A 19305-nucleotide genomic window follows, 5' to 3' on the forward strand; every position below is an offset into this window, starting at 1 on the left:
GCCAGAAGGCCTTGGCCTGGCCAGCAACGGGATACGGCTTGGGGAGTTGGGCGCAAATCAAAGTTCTGCATTCTCTACACATTCCACCATTCCTAAGCCTCCTGTTGGTTTAAGAGAGACTGCAGCAGAGTGGGCTGTGGGCAAATTGCTCCACGGGGGACCGCCTAGGAGAGCCCAGGCAGCTCCCGCTGCAACTCTCCCCACTGCAGGACAGTTCTTTTGGCTGCAAATAGCAGAAGGGGAAGGGGAAGGGATTTTGGGAAGGAAAAATACCGGCAGACCCAAGAAGTGAACCAGCCGGCCTTGGGAAGGCCAGAAGCTAGGCCACTCTGGGCCTCCTGCCTCAGAGCGTGGGAACCTCCTTCCACCCATGTGACTGAGGCAAGGCCAGACAGCCCTGGACACAGGTTCCTCATTTCCAGGACAGCCAACCTGACCGGCTCCTTTGGCCAAGCGTCCACCCTGCCACACAGGCAGGGACAATGTTCAGACAGAAGTCACGCGCCAGGCACACCTATCAGACAGCAGCTACCGGGGCGAATGCTCCGGTCCCTTTTTTACATTTTTATGTAACATGTACTACAAAGGTGAGGTGTCCTTCTCTTTCACCCTTGTGCTCCAACCCGGCAGTTTCTGTCTTGGGGAGGGAACCATACAGTGTTTGCACAGATTATTGGCTTATGAGACCCTGCTCTGGCGTCTTGCTTTTCTCACTTACTCTACCCTGGAACTTGCTCCCAATCAGTGCACAGCAAGCTTCCTTATCCCTGATTGTGGGTGTAGACTATTACCCTGTCTGGAGCTGTTGACTCCTTTAACTAGTCTACTATGGATGGACAAATAGCTTCCAATTCTACCTCCCCACTTTAGGACCATGATGGGGAAAACAATGTAATTCTACTTTTAAAACTCAGGAAGATGCAAAATTGTAGGTATGGGGCCAAATTTGGCTTATGTAGGGTATTTTGTTGGCCAAAACCTAAGTCTTTAAAACTCTTCTGTATTAGTGATGTTTAAAAGGCAGGAGATTCAATTTAAAAATCCAGATTTCTAGCTCCTCTTGAAAAAAAGTAACATCTGGACATACCAGCCTGTGTTCCCACGTAATCATCGGCTGGAGCCAAGTGCAGTGAGGGGACCGGGTGAGGCGTGCCCGCTCCGTGTTACCAGTGTTGGTACTGGCGGTCTAGTCCTGCTAGCATTTCAAGGCTGGTGGCGTCCTAAAGGCAGCGTGGCCTCGATTAAGGACCAAATGAGGTAAAGAACAGAAGCTACTATTCATTCGTCCAGGAAACATTTATTAAGCTCAGTGACATGAAAGTCAGCGTGCTGCCTCACAGCACATTAGGATCTGAGACCAGCGAAGGCAGGCCGGAACCCTGAGTGGCGCTGACCCAGGCCCCGCCTTCAGAGGTGGCAGAGGGCCTCGTGAAGAGGCAGCTCCCCCACCCGTCCCTGGTGCGGGACTCTGCAAGGCCTTCCTGACTAAAAGACAGGTGCAAGAGTTTGATAAGCAGCACCCACTCTGGGCTCCATTCTGGGGGCAAGCAGGAAAAAAGGGTCAAAGTGGAGGCGGTGCTGGGGGAGTGGTGCGTCTGGCCCACAGATGGTTGTGGTGAACTACGAAACACTGATTCGGCCTTTCATTCAGAAACCACCTGTGAGCCTCCTGCTTTATTCCAATTCCACTACATGCTGCTTGAGAATGCCTCTCTTCTGGAGAGGAATGCAGGAATGATGCTCCCCGACGTCCGGGGCCCATCTGAACAGGGGCCCTTGTTAAAAGTGCCTGTTGTGGCCATTCTCACACCCCCACAGGCGCTGCCCCCACTCAGCACTGGTGGCTGCCAGGGCCTATCAATGGGCCTTGTGTCCATCCAGCCCCAGCAGTCAGCCCCAGCAGACACTGGCAGAATGAGGGCTCCCTCCTGCCATCACGGAGAGCCAATCCCCCCAGACAAAGGCTTTTCATGGGGCAGATCTTCTTTACATCTTAAAGTGTAAAGACGCCCATCTTCTAGCAGGGTGGATCGTGTCCTTGTAGGTTTCAAAGCTGGAGTCCTGGGTCCTCCATGACCTCAGGGGGGATGATGTCCTAGGTCCCCCATCTCATTCTTGAATTTCATCCTTTTAAAATGATCTTGAGAGCTTTAAGCTCATCCTGGTTGAGGGGATTCAGGTTAAAACCCTTCAGCTCTGGTTTGCCTAAAGGGAGAAAACAATCCATCAGCTAGTTGGGCCTCCTGTTGTCCAACTCCTGCTGGCCCTGGAGTCAGGCCCAGGAAAGGGGCTTATGCTGCATTCGTGTTGCCAAACACTTGGCCTTGAGGTCTGACAGGGAAGGGCCTCAAATTCTGCAATGCATTGGACGAGGCACAGGAGTCACCAAGAACCTGACTCTGCTGCCCAGAAACCTCCAGATTTCTGCCAGACCTGTGACCAATCTGGAGGGGTTAGGTTTACCCAGAAATTTAGCTCTGGCCTTAACCACCTGACTGAGGCCCTCTGAGTGCCCTGAGTCAGAGCTATCCTGCTTCTTATACCATGCCTAGGATTTCCTGGGAGATAGCCCAGGCTGTTCCTTGTGCCTGGAAAAGGACTCATGACAGGAATAAGACCCCACGACCTTCCTTGTTCATTCCATCTCTGGGTGGCTACAACTACCGTCCCTGCCCACAGCTTCAGCACCGCTCGCTTGCTGCCCAGGCCTCTGCCCGCCTGGGAGAGGCTTCCACCCTGCTCTGCAAAGTCCATGCTGACAGTCCTCTCTCTTCCTAGTTTCCATTTCCCACCAGGCCAATACCTTGGGCCTCAAAGAGGCGGTTGACCTTCACTTTAAGTTGTTTGCGGAGTTTCTCTATTTCTTTATCCAGATGGTCCTGATCTGAAAAAAAACAGGTGGGCAGAGGATGAGGTTATACCACAGACAGACCCACCCAAAGGGAGAAGCCATCCGCTTCTCCCCCCACTCCTTGAGATCAAGGGCTCCTGGCATTCGGGAAGAAGGGGACTTGAGAGACCAACTGAGGAAGGAAGTAAAGCCTACAGAAGGGATGCGATCTGCCCAAGATGGTCGAGTAAGCCCAGGACAGGACTGAGCACTCGCCTCTCCGTTCACTGACCTATTTTCATATGCAAAGTACCTTGGGCTGCTCAGTGGGTGGGGAAGGCAATATGGGACTTTAGGTCACCCTCCCACAATGAAATCACAGAAAATTCAAACATCAAACCAGAGTGAAGAAGATGGTTAGGAAAAGCATGGCTAAGGAGTTTTACAAACCTAACTCCATCAATGCGAGGGGTTTTTAGGTAACAGGACTCTGGTAACACGTGACCTAAACAATCAATGGATAGGCCCGATGCTCGGGCTTAACCTAATTAACCCTGGTGAACAGAAACAGTTATCTTTGCCAAGACTGTTCATACCTTAGGGCACACTGCATTATGAGAAGTAGACGCCACAATGTTTGGTGACACCACTGCCTAATGTCACCAAACGACCACCTGCTGGTTTGTCTTCCCCACAGATTTTCATTCTTTCCGGTGGGGAGAAGGCCTGGGCAGCGGTTCTAGTGCTCCTGGTAAACGAGCGACGCTAGGCCCTCAGGGGCTTGGTTAGCTTGGGAGGACCCGGAGAACCAGCGACAATCATGTCCCAGAACCCCTCGAGGTATGGTGACAAGACCGTATCTGTGGACCAAGACCGCTGAGGACCAGATCCTGAACCCAGGCAAGCAACCCCCTCTGAAAGCTTACCCTGAATGAACTGTGGCCACCACCCAAGTGCAATGACGACTCTTAATTTTATAACCATAGTATCACTGTACATTTTTCAAAAGCGCAGTCAGAAACTTCTTTAAGCTGTTCTAGTCTCCTTTGCTAAAATTTTACTTCAACAGCGCTAGGGAGACTCTGCCTTCAGAGTCTTGATCTATACATTTTCCAAGGGTCGGGAGAGAAAAAACTATGCATAATCTTTCCTTTTCCCAGGCAAGGACCCATTTGCAGCTTGACTTTTTGCCGTTATGCTCCTACAAAGAGCCTCCAGGGTCGTGGCTATGAAGATCTGAGTACATGCTAAGTGCCCAGGCTGCAGCAGACCCCGGAGGCTCACTCTCCCCAGACCTCCATTTTCAATGCAGTCTCTACTACAGGGGACCTGAAAAATAAAGAGCTCACTCTGCCAGGCTCCCTTGAAGCTACGGGTGGCCACATGACTTAGTTCTGGCCAATGAGATGTCCGAAGTCTCTAAGGAGGACAGCCTTACTTTGAAACAGAAAGCAAGGCCATACATGGAGCAGGCCCTCTGCCTTTCCTACAGCCTGGCAAGAGGACACGAGGCCTGCAATGACCACACCGCCACCATGAGAATACGTGAGGGTGACCTTGCTGTGAGCAGCAGTGCCAGTCCTGGACTGCCTGCCTCTGGACAACTACTGAGGAGAAAAACAGAACCAGGTTTCCTGAAGCCTTGGTTTGTTGGGTCTTCTGTATTTGTGGCACAAACTGTTTCTCACTGGTAAACAAGCACTAGGCTAAGTACATATACTGTTTTATCCCACCTTCACAAGTGTGCTACAGAGATGCGTCCCCCCCTTTAGAGATGAGAAGTAGCTCAGAGTGGCAGAGCAGGGACTCAAACCCACACCTACCTGAACCCTGTAACACAGCTGCCTCTCCTCAAATGGCCCAAAGCCTGACTCTCACTCAGTTCTGGGTTACGATTGGCGCTGGTGGGGGAGATGTGTCCCTGACTCATCCCCAGAAGGCCTTACCTTTCTCAATCATCTCCTTCGTCTGAGGGTGAGGCATCCTGATGAACATGTTCCCGAAGCAAACCATCACATCTTCTGAAAGGGCAAATGGTCACTCTTTCAACAAATATTTTGGAGCACCTACTCCCTTGACAGGCATTGTCTGAGATGCTGACAACACAGTAGAACGAGACAAAGTTTCTGCCCTCACAGAGCTTATGTTACGGTGGAGGAGAAAGAATAAATAAGCAAAGATAGGACCTGTCAGACCCTGATAAGTCTAAGTACTCCACAGAAAAATAAAGCAGGGTAAGACGATGGGGAATGTCAGAGTAGGGGACGAACTTGTCATTGGTATTAGGTGGTCTGAGAAGACCTCAATGATCATGTGACATCTGGGCAGAGACTTGAAGAAAGTGGGTGTGAGCCCTGCAGACATCTGGGGAAAGAGTGAGCAAGGCAGAGGAAACAGGAACAGCAAGACCAGGGTGAATGGAGTCGATGAGCGAGGGGGAACAGGAGAGGAGAGGATGTTGGAGAGTTCTAGGCGGTCTTACAGGACTCCGCCTTTTACTCTGGTGAGATGAGAAGCAATGAGCAGGTTTTAGGCTTTCTGGTGCACTTTAAACCCTGGGCCTGGCCTCTGCCCATCTTTCCAGCCACATCACACGCCGCCGCCCCCCCCCCCCCCACTTACTTTGTCTTACCCACCTGTCTTCATCTGAAAAGCCCTCAACCCCTCCTCCAACACCCACCTCATGTCCAATTCCTTCCTCAGCTTTCTCACAACTTCCAATTATGTATTTATGCTGTTTTATCTGTAAGGGCACAAGGGCAGGAACTTCACTGTGTCCATAACCCCCACCCAGCACCTTCCTAGTGCCATCAGTGAGCCAGCAACTAACCCCCATCATGGAGATGAGCCGCTGAAACCCTGAGCCACAGTCCGTGTCAGACCTGCAACACTTTCTCCCTCATCTCCACAGGCTGTGTCACACACGTGGGGCTTCCTGACTTGTCTTTGTTACAGATAAGTTGAAAGCCTTAGAAGGAAGATAGAACAGGCCTCCAGAGCCCAGTGATGAAATCCTGACTTACCAGAGAGGCTGAGATCCTTCTGCAGAGCCCGCAGGCCCTCCCGGTTCTGATTCCTTTTGGTGTCCAGATCCACAATCTGCAAAGCACAGGGGTAGGAGGGAACTCAGCTCCCTCTTGCCCCAAACCATTACCTTCCAACAGACCAGAGGCTTTTAAAACTCAACAGACACAAGGCATTATCCCTGGGTTTCTTCCAATGTCATGCCCAAAACACACTGATGTGCAAATGTACTTCTCCTATTCAGTTTCCAGGTCCTTAAAGACAATACTCCGTGTAGGTGCTGTCCCCACAGAGAAGGTGCTGGGGAAAAGTTTGCTGACTAAATGGGTAACTTATTATTCACTGGAGTGCTAGTTCTCAAGCTGCAGAGCATTTCAGAATCACCATGGCAGTAGAAACCGCTCCCTGGACAAGTCCCTTCAGCTGATGCTGACCTAGTATCAGGAGAAGGCCAACAATCCTGGACTGCAATAGCAGGGGTGGGGGCACTGAAACAGTGCTAACAACACAAAAGCGACTAAGGAAGTGAGGAGACGCTACGGTATCCTTCTGGAGAGCCCTGGCTCTGGAGCCACGATACCCAGGTTTGAATCCTGTTGCCCGCCACGAGCTGTGTAATTTCACCTTCGGAGAAATGGAGATATGAATAGCACTTAGCTCATACTTTATTGAGCCAGGAACTAAATGAGTTCGCATAGTCCTTGACACACAGTAAGTACTCGGCAAATTTTAATCGCTTCTTTATTATTATCATCCAGCACACCCTGATGCAGTGTTTCATTTAATGGGCACTTATTCATCCAAGTCTTCCCCTTCTCAGTAAACACCCGACCAGTCATCCAATTATTCTAACTGGAGACGAGTCATGAATCACTCTTCACTCCTCCCACTCCCTCACCCCCATATGTAACCACATCAAGGCCTACTAGAGCCCCAAAATATACCTCTGACCCATTCGCTTGTCTCCATCACCACCAGCTAGAGCCAAACCCATCTCTTGCCTGAACCTTGGCAGTGGCTCCTCACAGACCACCCCCCATGCCCCCCTATATTTTGTGCTCCACACACCAGCCAGAGAAACTCTTTTAAAGCCTAAATCCAATTACATCATCCTTCCTCCCCCCATCATGTCCCTTCAAACCCTCAACGCTTAAATTAGCACAAGACCCAAGATCCAGACTTCCAGGTCAGGTCTACAAGGCCCTCCACGACCAAGGCCCCACTTCTCCTCCAGCGTCCCCACCTGCCCAATCACAAGACCACTCTTTTCTCTTTCTCTTGTCCCGAGAGCCTTGGCCAAGGCAGAGCACCCACAGTCAGTGGGGCGAGGCAGCAGGAACTGCCCTTTGAAAAAGATGTTCAGGTAAACCTACGAAAGAGGTAACGGCTCGGGATCCCGAGGGCACGGCGAGGGACGGAGAAAGGATGGGCACAGGGAATCTCTGGCACAGAGCAGGCGCCCACTTAACACGTGCTAATAAATGCGTGAAGCGAGGCGCCGTCACAGGCGTCTGGTCCACCTTACCTTACCGCCGCCCCACGTCTGTAGTCACAGCCGTGAGCCCACCAGCCCAGGTCAGCCCACTGCGAGCCCCCGCTGGAGCCGGATTCCGCGCCCAGCGCGCGGCCTTAGGGCGCTCGCCGCCAGGCCCCAACCGCCGAACCCCAGCCCCAGCGCCTCGGACCGGCCTCCTACCTGTCGCTTGTCCGCCAGCACCTCCTCGGCGAGCTCTTCCACCTCCACCAGGTACCGAAGCACCCGTTCCGCCTCGGGTGACAGCATGCCCACCACCTCCGACACCACTCCACTCGGCTCGGCTGCGACACAGCTCAAATTCCGTTCGGGCTCCGCTTCGGCTGCGCATGCGCACGCGCAAGCGCCGCCCGGGCAGGCCTTCCGGCGGGCATGCGCAATTAAAAGAACTGTGTCGCGCAGGCTCCAACACTCGAGAGAGAGGCGGGCCTAGCTTTGGGGGCGGGACTGGAACGCCCCCTGCAGGCCCAGAGCGCCTAGCGTGCAGCGCTGCCTTTGAACCCACCTGCCTGTCTTTCTCTATTTGTTGAGCGCCTACTAGGCGCCAGGCGGTTTTAGGTGCTGAGGGCGCAGCAGTGAACAAAACACAGTCTCTGTCCTCATGCAACGTCATCCTAGTGGGAAACACCGACAATTCATGACAAAAGATATAATTACATACTATGGTGTTTGGGAGTAATAAAATCATTCTTCCCCTGTTTCAGGAACACTAAGAAGGAAGAAGGTCCATGTGTCAGAGTGGCTTATATTTAATCTCTGACACCTTCAGTTTCCAATTTATAAAAATGGGAGTGAATAAAATTCTCCCTCATTGTGTCTCTGCCGGATCAGAAGGAGGTAGGCATCATTTTAAAAATTCAGCTTTCACCAGTATTCATCGAGCCCCTGTCTTAGGCCCAATGTTCAGAGTAGTTGACCTAGACCCAGGGAAGGGGCTGGAAAACCATGTGCAGTGAACAATGAAGTGCCAGCTCAGAAAAGAAGTTCTGTAAGTGTTAGAAAGCAAATCGGTGTGGGCCATAGGTTTGGAAGGATGTCCAAGAAAAGGCAGGCAGGTGGAACATGGCTGCCACTCAGAACTAGAAGGTTCCCTAGAGATCTTCATGCCTGAACCCCTCATTGTACAGCTGAGAAAAACTGAGGCCCAGAGAGGAGTGAGGACCTTACACAGCCAACAGCCGACCTAGGATTCTGACCTCCTGCCTCCCTGATTCCAGCTTTTTATTCTCTCCTTTGGCCCCTGGTAACCAAACCCCTTAATGTCCGTTGCCTCACTGGAATTTCACAATTTTTTGTACAGATAGGTTATTACTGCCCATTTCATAGCTGCAAAGTGAGGCCAGGAGAAGCACAATGCCCTGTCACACAGAAAATCAGGAACAAATGTGTGTCTAGAAGCATTCTGGTCTCCATACCACAACTGTCTTTGGATCCTGGGGGAAAAAACTCCCCCCACCCCAGATTGTGGCCCCAGAAGCCCCACCTCCTCTTTGCCTGGCCTTTGGCTTCCTTCAAGTGCCAGAGGCACGGCTAATTTTCCCTGCAGCTGCCCTGCGTGGGGAAAGAAGATTCATTAAGGATTCCTCACTGAGGGTGAATTTGTCGCCAAACCCAAGATGTTTTGTGTAAACACCTTCTGGTTCAGAAACGTAGGCACAGGCCCTATAAAGGAAAGAGGAACATTTGCCAAAGGAGAAACAGGACTTACCAGGCATCCCTGGGGCCTAGACCCCAGGACTGGGTCTCCTCCACCTTGGGGCCCAAAGAGGGCTGGACCAGGCTAACCCTTGACCCCTGCCAGATGAGCCTGGATGGGGAAGGGTTAAAGTGGGCTCCCAAACTGACTGTGACTGGCCCTTAGAGAGCACCCCTGGGGAGAGAAGTCATATGTTTCATTTATATCCAAAACCGTCATTCCACAAATATTTATTGACTGCCCTGATCCCGTTATAAGGATTCCACCACGGGCAAAAAACGGACATGGTCTTTGCCCTCAGGAAGCTTCCAGTCTGACAGGAGAGACAAGCAATAGACACACGAACAAGTAAATATATCATATATCAGGTAGTGATAAACGCCATGGAGAACAACAGAGCAGGATGGTGGGGAAAAAAATTATAGAGGGGCTATATGAAATAATGTGGTCAGGGGGCTTCTCTGAGGCAGTTGCATTGGAGCAGAAATGTGGAATAGGTGAGGGGTGAGCCATGTGAATATCTGGGGGGAAAATGTTCCAGGCAGAGGGAATAGCAAATGCAAAGGCCCTGAGGTGAGGCTTTATTTAGTAAACTGGAAGAATAACGAGGCCAGTGTAGGTAGAACAGGATGAGCAAGGGGAAGAAAGTAGGAGGTGGGGTCAGAAAGGTGAAGGAGGCATGGAACAAAGAGTTCTACAGAAGGGGCTGTGGGTGCCCGGCCCAGATGGGCAAAGCCCTTCCTGGAGGTCACCCGCAGACACTGCGGCACATGTCCGCACCCCCACTGCGGAGTGGGGGGAATGCCGGTGAGTTACGGCCCAGAGACGTGACCCTTACCCAAGAAGAGAGGAGTTAGTGACTGAGTACCCCAGCTTCTCTGCCCCTCTGTGGGACACCCAAGAGGAGGCTGCCACAATCATCCAAGTAGGAGAGGATGGTCACTGCACTGGGAAATAGCGGGGGGCGGGCAGGCAATGGTGAGGGATATCATGGCCTTTGCGCTCCCTCCTCCATTAGCCTGGATTAATTTTCTCCTGCACCTTTGTCACTGCCACATACCCCCTACTTATCAGCCTGGTGTCACGTCCTCCCAAGGGTCAGGAGTCTCCTCTAGGAGCACACAGCTTCCTGGGCTTCTCCCATCTCTGCACTCAAATACTACCTTTTTCTCCGGTCATCTCCCTCCCCAGCCGTAAGCTCCAAGGTGGAGACTGTATCTGTCTTGCTCACCGCTGTGAATCCCGAACTGAGAACGGTGCCTGGCACACAGTGGGTGCTCAGCCAATGTTTACGGAATGAATGAGTAGACTCAACACAAAGCAGAACTTTGTCAAATCCAAAGTGTTCAAGGATGAGCAGAGCTAACCCGAGGGTAACTAGTTCCGATCCCAGAAGCCTGGACTGCCCCAAGCTGAGGATATTGCAGAGGATAGATCCCTCTGCAGCCTGGGGTGGAGGTTCAGGAGTGGGCAGGTGATCCCCAACCAGAGAAACCCTGCCTGGTCACACCGGGCATGCCCCCAATCTTTAGCCCAGGCAAAAGGGACGTGGCTGCTGGGACTTCGGTGTTTGGAGGCTGGAGCCAACAAGAGCAAAGCTACACCCGTTCCCCTGGGGTCCCCTTTTATTGTGCACCCCCTTTGGGTATGTGCCCAGTGAGCAGCACCCACTTCTCCCCTTAGGGGGGACTGCCCTCAGGCTGCTGGAGCCTCCTGGGGTGACTTACCTTCCCCTTAAGCTATGACCCATCATTGTGGAGATATGAAAGCCCACCTTCCTCACCTGGGATGATCGTGGGGGTACGGATGGGTAACTCCGAGGTATAATTTGCACTCCACAGTCCCCCCGTGGGATCAGGCTGAAGTTGCCATCCACGTGACATCTGCCGGGCCTGCTCGGCTTCCCCTCCTTCCCTGCCTTGCCCTCCCCACTCCCTATGGTCAAAACTCTCCAATACTCCCATCTCACTCAGTAAAAGCCTCCTCACCAAGACCCACAAGACCCTGCCTGCGCTGCCCTGCCTCTCTGAGGCATTTCCTACCTCTCTCCACTGTTTCCCTCTGCCCTACTATCTGCGTGCCCTACTATCTTCTCAGCAAGACCTACCCCAACCACTCCACTGTATTTAAAAATGCAGACCCTGCCCCTCCCTGTCCACTGATGAACTTCCTCTGCTCTACTTTTTTCTCCTTTTTTTCCCTAGCATTTGTCCCTTTCCAGGGTGTTATATAATTAACTTCCTTATATTTGTTGTTCATCTCCCTCTGCTAGAAAGGAAGTTTCACAAGAGGAGGAATCTTTGTCTCATTTGTTAATGACGTATCCCAAATGCCCAGAACAGTACCTGGCCCCCAGTCGGTGGTGAATAGACATTTTTGAATGAATGAATGAATGAATGAACAAATGAGGAAAAGAGCCAGGACTCTAACCGAGGCAGATTCTCTCTGAGGCCAGGCTCTTAACCCCTCTACTGCAGGTGGGGGATGGGAGTGGCAGATCCCGCCAGGGCTTGTTGGCTAAGGTAAGGGGATCGGGTTTTGCTCACGGATCAGTGAGAAGCTGCTGGAAGGTTCTGAGTAAGTATGGGACATGATTGGGTGTATTTTGTGAAAGCCTTCTCTGGCGGTGGGGATAGGATGGGCTAAAAGGGAGGAGGGTTACAGTCCAGGGAGTGGGCGTTAGGAATGGGAGCGTGGTGATGAGGGCTTGGAGAGGCAACAGGGCTGTGGCTACCCTGGGACTGGGAGCAGCAAGAAGTCTGCTCCATATCCCAATTCTCCAGGCAGCCTGGGTGGTTGCCCCATGGGCTCTGGCCCCTGAGTAGTCCGGGCCGGGCCTCCCAGCTGCTGACAACATGCCCGTCCCCCAGATGGACTGTTTGCTCTCCCGGGTGGTCCCCAGCTCCTCCCTCCGCTTCCTTTGCGCCCTTGTGGGCTTGGCAGGAGGTGGGGAGGCCTCCACTCCTTCTCCTCTCCTGACCCAGAGAATAATCCTTATATTCATATGATCCTCCTCCTCCGTGCCCTCACTTCATCCTCCCACATCCCCCAGTAACACAGAAACCTGATTCCCATAGGGCAGATGAAGATATTGAGGCCCAGAAAGGGGATGAGACCTTCCTGAGGTCATGAAGCCAGATGGGGACACCAGGTGGGGACCCGTCTTCCTACTCCCCTCGCCTCGATTTCATCAGGCAACAGATGGTCCCATGGCTTGACTTGAAAAATCTTAAGTGACCTCAAAGAGAATGCAAGCCCAGAACATTCCAGGCCTCCCTGAGCTGGCCGTGACGACTATCTTTAATACTAAATCTATTCATTTTAAATCCCAGAAATAGATTCTTCTTATAGACAATGAAAACATTACTGAGAGGACTGAAGTTCCTTTTTGGCACCCCTTCCCCCATCTCAGCTCCCTTTAGAGTCCCAGTTTGAGTGTCTTTTCAGAATTGTGATATCCGTTTAAAGACATAGTCAGGAACCCAGAGAAAATATCGAAGACCACTGTGTGTGTGGCAGGGAAGGAAGGTGGATGGAAAGCACTGCTCGCGAGTATTTCACTCTGTAGCCCGTTTACTCTCGGACATTTTTGATTCGTATATTTAGATCACTGTCGTATTTTCTGACAGCTGCACTATTTCCTAGAGTGTATGAGCACCATTTGTTTCTCTAGCTTTCTAAATGAAATTTGACATTTATTTTTTTAGGCACTAAAGTACAGAGGTGCTCTCTACTGTGTTTGATATGTGTCCTTAAATATTTGAGACTTATTTTGTTTGTTTAAGTTTATTTATTTATTTGTATTCTCTGCACCCAATGTGGGGCTCGAACTCATGACCTTAAGATCAAGGGTTGCACACTCTTCTGGGCACCTGGCTCTGCTGGTTAAGCATCCGGCTCTTGATTCTGGCTCAGGTGGTGATCTCATGGTTCGAGCCCTGCATTGGGCTCTGCGCTGACAGTGCAGAGCCTGCTTGGGATTCTCGCTCTCTCCTTCTCTCTCTGCCTGTCTCCTGCTCTCTCTCTCTCAAAAATAAATAAATAAACTTTTTAAAAAAGAAAAAAAAAAAAAGAGCTGCACGCTTCTGATTGAGCCAGCCAGGCACCTCAAATATTTGAGGTTCTTACAAAGTGCGAGTAGTTGTTTTGTGTGTTTATGTATTTTTAAAAAATCTTAATGAGGTCATCACACACACAGAGATGGGCACAAATCATAAGTGGACAACAGTTCAAGAATTTTCCGAAACTGAACACACCTATATAACCAGATCAAGCAACAGAACTGGGAGATCCCCTCCAAGGCCTCCCCACCGCCCCCACTTGAACACCCTCCTTCTCACCTCTCTGCCTTTGCTCAGGCCCTGCCCTTTGCCTGGAATATCCTTTGCTTTCCTTCACCACTTGTTAAGGGCTTACTCTTCCCCGAAGGTCTCTCCTCCTAGAAGACACCCTCCTCCCACACACCTGATTCACCAGAAAGGTTGCTCTCCCCCAGGTCTGCCAGAGGGAATTTGGTCCTTCTTTTCTTCTGACATCAACCACTTTCCTGTTTTGGGCTGCTTATTTTTTGCCACTGTTTTGGCTTTCTCACTAGCCATGGAGCCCATTGGGGCTAGGGGCTCCATGGACTTCCCATCAGGTGCCTGGGACCCCCAGGAGAGGTCTACTGAATGACTGAGTGTGTCCATGACCTAATCATATGTTGGAGGAAATTAAGGGTCCTGTCCATCTGTCTGTCTCTGTTTCTCTCCCCTCTCCTCTCCTTTACCAACCAGAATCTTTCAGGAGATGCTCATTCCATTGGAAATAGGGTGGAACATGGAGTCAAGACTTCCCCTGTCTTGGGTGGAGATGAGAGGCTCAACTCATCTGTAAAATAGGTCTTGTCACTCACTCAGTCACTCAAGGCAATGGTTATTGAGTGCCTACCCTGTGCCAGGCCCTGGGGACCCACTGGTAAAATAGGACAGGTCTAGTCCTGAGTCTGGCGAGCTTTCAGTCACAAGGATAAGATCGGCATTCATGCATATACCGTTTCTAACTGCAATAAGGCTCATATGAAAAGCTCAGAGTCAAATAAGATAATACAGAGGGGTGCCTTAACCTAAATCAGGGAGTAGAAGTTAAAGAAGCTTTCTATAAAGAGTGACATTTGACCCAAGATCTAAGGCTGGGTAAAAATAAACCAAGCAAAAGGAAAGACTACGGGTGAAGGTGAGGTAGAGAAATTGTTCCAATGGTGTTGTGGCAGGAAGGAACCTGGAAGAGGCCAGTGTGGCTGGAGCCCAAGGAGAAGGGGAGAGAGAGATAAGGAAGGAAATTGAACTGGGTAAGCAGGAGCTAGGTCATAATGGAGGGCCTGGTGGGCAAGGTGACATTGAAAAGTGGATTAATTCACTCCGTAAGTAATTATTGGACACCTTCCATTCGCCTGGAGGTGCCTCTGCCAGGGAACAAGGCAGACAAGGTCCTCGTTCCCATAGAGCTCACAGTCCGGGGGCAGATAATAACATTAAACAGAGGAGGAATGGCTTATCTTTATAGAGGCCCTACTGTGTGCCAGGAAAAATCTCGTTTGATCCTTACTACCACACATCACGAAGTAGGATACTCATTTTACTGAAGAGGAAACAGGCTTAGCAAGGCGGAGTGATTTCCTCATATGCAAGGAGTCTTGAGGATGTATTGCAGTCCATTTTCAAAGCCCCCTGACAGCACTTTTACTCAATGCCAGTATGTGAAGGATAAACTGCCGTATTCTCTGTAGAAGCCTCTATCTAAATTATAAACACACAGACCATTCTGTCAGCAAGTGGATTTATTCTACAGATATCCAAAATAATGCGTCCACAAAATTATTCATTAATGGATTATTACAACAGGCTGGGGACAACCTAACTGCCCGTTATTTAGGGGCTTGGAGAAGTAGATTGTGGTACATCCATGCAATGGGGTGTTGTGATGCCATGAAAAGGAACAAGGGCCCTGAAATATGCACCGATAACACACACACACACACACACACACACACACACACACACACACACACTTATGTTTGTTTAAAGGACTTTCAGATTCTATAGGGAAGAAAGTGACAGCAAAACAGGGAAAACATTCCAGGATTGTTAAATCGAAAGTGACTTCCTTGTTTTACAAATGAGGAAACTGAGCCCAGAGAAGAGAACTCCAGGATTGTTGAATCCAAAGTGACTTCCTCGGTTTACAGGTGAGGAAACTGAGGCCCAGAGAAGAGAAGTGAGGTAACTTGCTCAAGGTCACCTAAGCAGGTAACTAGCAGACTCAGGACTGGCTGTCGCCTGAATTAGAGACCTGTGCCCTTTCATGTCACAGCTGGCTCAGGATCACTACACATCTGTGTGCCAAGTTCCACTAAGTGCAAAAGACACAGTGGTGAACAATGTAGGCATGACTGCTGCCTCCACAGATCTTATATCCTAGACCAGAAACAAGCACATATTATAACATCATGTAGTGATACATACTTCGGATGAAAAATAAGGCAGGTAAGGGGATGGAGTGTCAGGGGAAAATTACTAGGAAAACCCCTCTGAAGAGGCAACATTTTAAAGAAGAGAAAGATGGAGGCCTGTGAATTCCTGGGGGAGTTGCAGGAGTAAAGCCAGGCAGGACGGATTAGGTTGGCATGGTAAGAGAATAGCAGAATCAGTGGCTGGAACAGAACAAGGGAGGGAAAGACAGAAGGAGGTGAGGTCAGAGAGGAGAACAGGAGAGAGATTATAGTCAGGGTTGAGGACTTTGGCTCAAAGTGAGGAAGGAAATATTCAGAAGGTTTTGAGCAGACATGAAACCTGATCAGATTTCTTTTTCAAAAAGGCCCCTCTGGCTAAGGGTGGAGATTGAACATTAGGAGCAAAAGAGGGGCTGCGGGGAGCCCAGGGAGGAGGCTGGTGTGATCCAGTTGTCCAGGAGAGAGGTGACAAAGCCATGGCCTGGGGCAGTGGATAGGGAGCAGAGATTGGTCTCCCCATCTGTGCACTGAAGGAGTTGGATGACATGGTCCCTTAGGGCCCTTCTAGTTCTGGCGTTTCGTAATTTGGTGAATTAGCTCAGCATACACCAAGTAGGTGCAGCCAAGCCCATGTTTTCCTTTTCTCACAATCTCTAGATTTTTCCTTTTGGATTCTGAGTCTGGACAGAGCCCAGTGATCTGAGGCTCAGCACGGGGACTCCTGCCCACCCCCATCACTGCCAGCCTCACTCCGGTCCCCACCTCCCATTGACAGATGGGTGGGCAGCAGGAAGCAGCTGGGCCTCGAAGCCTGCAGGGCCCCGGGGGAGGGAATTATCTGAGAGTTCATAACCCCTCTCTGCCTTCCAGATCTTGAGTTAAAAGCCCCAAATGTCACATCCCCAAGGGGCAAGGGCATGAGGGTGCCAGGAGAGGGGCAGGACAAGGGGCATGACAGCGCTTCTCTGTCCTCTGCTGCCCACATGGGGGTGGGGCCCTGGGGTGCTGAGAACTCCAGCTTTGGGAGCAGGAAGCCATTAGAGGCTGGAACTGGTGGCCCTCAGGCCGTGTCTGACCCACTGACCTATTTACTTGGCCTGAAAAGTGTTTGAGCAAAAATGGAGCCAACATTTAAAAATCAAGAGATTTTTACAATAAAATCCAGATTTCTGGTTTCTCTTGAGTAATTAGAAGATCTGACCATGCTCACCGCCTATTCCCATATGACAACATTCAGCAATCGCTGAGTAGCAGCTGTCCTCATTATAATTTTATTTTATTAATAGGTAAATACACTCACATGATTCCAAAAAAATTATAAATGGGCATATAATGAAGTCTCCCTCTCCCATCCTGTTCCCCTTCTGCCTTCTTTAGTAATCTCATGTTCTTATATAGACTTCCAAAGTTTCTTTATGCATATACAACAAATAGATTATTCTCCTCATTTTCACTCAGCTTCACCCCCGTTCTGTCCCTTGCATGTCCCCATGGAGACCTCTCTGTATTAGGAGATGGAAAGCTTCATTGCCTCCCTTACGGCCACATGTCATTCTGTTGTCAGAAAGTCCATGATTTATTTAACCAGTCCCCGACTGATGGGCATTTGGGTCATTCCCAATATTTGCTGCTATAAACAATGCGGTGCCAATTATCTTGTGCATAGTTTACACAAGAAAAACAGGAATATTACTAGAAGCTGCTCCAATCAGAGGGTGCGGTAGGCACGGACTGAGTTTTGAGCTAATCAGAAAAATGTGATAAGGACTGTTCCCCAAGAGTGATTCTTCAGATTCCCACCAAAGCCCAGAGACCATGACCTAGGGACCTAAGGAAAGGCTCCCAGATTTGCTTCTGCCCCTTGCTAGATGTGGGACTTCTCTCTGGGTCTCAGTGTCCCCATCTGTAAAATGAAGGAGGGGCTTGGGGAGCTGGATCAGATCTCAGGGCCTGTCCGGTTCTAAACAGCTGTGGTCCACATTCTCCTTCTGCACTAGCCACATCCAGCCTCTCCTCAGCCCTCGTATGAGCCTGACTCAGTCCCACTGCAGAGCCTTTGCTCAAGCTGTTCTGTGCCACACCTGCCCCCCACCACACACACTGACACATCCCTTCCACTAAAACACCATTCCCTTACTCCCTTATTAGTCCTGGGATGAATCCCTGATCTTTGATTTCAGACCACTCAGAACACGCCAGTCCAAACCATTCAGGTCAGGGTTCCCCTAAGTACCATTGGTAGGTGGGTCACCCCCACCTGGCCCACACTTCAGACATCCCATCAGATCCTTCTTCTGTCACCTCTCCAGTGGCCTGAACTAGCGTTCTTGAATGCCAACTCTGCTACTCCCTAACTAATGGCTTTGGGCAAGTGACAGCACCTCCAAGGGTCCCAGTTTCCTCACGCAAAAAAAAGGGGGCGCAGTTTGAGGGCAACATATAGTCATAACCATAACTTCTTAGCACAACTCCTGATACTCAGAATGGATTGATAATTCTGTAGGCCACCGCCCTTGTGTGAATCAGTTATCTGGTTTATAAATTACAGAGAACAACAGAACTTACTTCATAGAGTTGATCACTCACTCATTCCTTCAATGATGTTTATCAAATACCTATTGGGTGCCAGGGACAGCACTGGGCACTCAGCAGTTTGTCGGTGAAAAAAATAGATGAATTGTCTCAACTCTCACGGAGCTGTCAGGAAATTCCAAACAGGCAAACATAAAAGGATAAATCGGACTAACACGTCATGGAAGTTCATAACAGGGGAGCATCAGGGAGATTTCTCTGAGGGATAAGGAGCATGGCACAACTGGGTGGGAGATCCGGGAGGGCTTCCTGTGGAAGGCATCACCCTAAGTTAATAATTAGCATTAATTCTCCTCACCACAGTTCCAGGAGGAAAACACTGGTTGCCCTTCCCCATTTTGCGTTTTTTCCCCCCTCAAGCTAAGAGAAATTGAGTGACTTGTCCAAGGTCGTAGAGTCAGGAAGAGGTGAGTAGGTTTCAAACCCAGGTTCCCTGGCTCTAGGGCCTCAGACATAAAAGTATATCTTCTACTGCCTGTTTGAACAGGTTGATATGAGGATGTAGAAAGGCATGGGAGGTACAGAGCTGCCTCCGTTGTGGTGGGGCCCAGAGGTCAGAACCTAACTGTCAAGCCCCATCCAGGTACCCATGAGAAGGTAGAGATCCAGACACACACAGAACCGGCCCAGGGCCGTTACGGGGTCCAAGGTCAGAGCTTCGCTCTGCCCAGGGCTCCGTGCACTCCATGAGTCTCCCTGCCTAGGGCTGTAAACAGAGAAAAAAGGAAAAGATATAGTTCCTGCCTAAATCACATTGGGATTCAGACTCCCCTCCAGCCCAACCCACAAAAACTCCCACTAGTCTACACATGCCTGTGGATAGAGACTACTAGCTTTGAATCCAGCCTGGAAAACTCCTTTAATCCCTAACTCTTCCTTTTCTGTTTTCAGCTTTGGGCCACAGCTGGCTCTCCAACCTCCTGAGCATTGCTGGGACCAAAACAGTCCCTGGACACAAAAGGGCTGCTGGGTTGCAGGACTGCAGATGGCTGCTCCTTGCTGACCCAGGGCAGCTGTTTGCCCTTCATCTTCCCTTCCCAGCTACTCCAAGGCAGGGTGGTCCTCAACCCTCCCTCCCACCTTGGGAGATAGCAAAGCCTACTCTGGAGCCAGATGATGGCTTGAATTTGTCTCTAGCA

At 50.4% G+C, this 19305-nt stretch overlaps 1 protein-coding gene across 1 annotated transcript; it reads right to left on the minus strand.

Moving 5' to 3' along the window:
- Positions 1–1281: 1281 nt before the first annotated feature.
- On the minus strand, positions 1282–7730 carry PDRG1 (p53 and DNA damage regulated 1). The gene is made up of 5 exons (XM_060614929.3): positions 7551–7730; positions 5854–5929; positions 4777–4851; positions 2804–2884; positions 1282–2205 (listed from the first exon to the last, which is right to left on the minus strand). Exons 1-5 carry the CDS (start codon positions 7635–7637, stop codon positions 2123–2125), a joined length of 402 nt encoding a protein of 133 aa, XP_060470912.1. The 5' UTR covers positions 7638–7730; the 3' UTR covers positions 1282–2122.
- Positions 7731–19305: the final 11575 nt, after the last annotated feature.

Source organism: Panthera onca, chromosome A3 (genome assembly GCF_046562875.1).
Source record: "Panthera onca isolate mPanOnc1 chromosome A3, mPanOnc1 haplotype 2, whole genome shotgun sequence".
In the NCBI taxonomy this organism is placed as follows: domain Eukaryota; kingdom Metazoa; phylum Chordata; class Mammalia; order Carnivora; family Felidae; genus Panthera; species Panthera onca.

Coding starts and splice junctions, on each gene's coding strand:
- PDRG1 (XM_060614929.3), bottom strand. CDS start 7,637: ATGCTGTCACCCGAGGCGGAACGGGTGCTTCGGTACCTGGTGGAGGTG. Junction 5,930..7,550: donor TGCTGGCGGACAAGCGACAG/GTAGGAGGCCGG, acceptor TGTGCTTTGCAG/ATTGTGGATCTGGACACCAA. Junction 2,885..4,776: donor GAAGGAGATGATTGAGAAAG/GTAAGGCCTTCT, acceptor GTTTTTTTTCAG/ATCAGGACCATCTGGATAAA.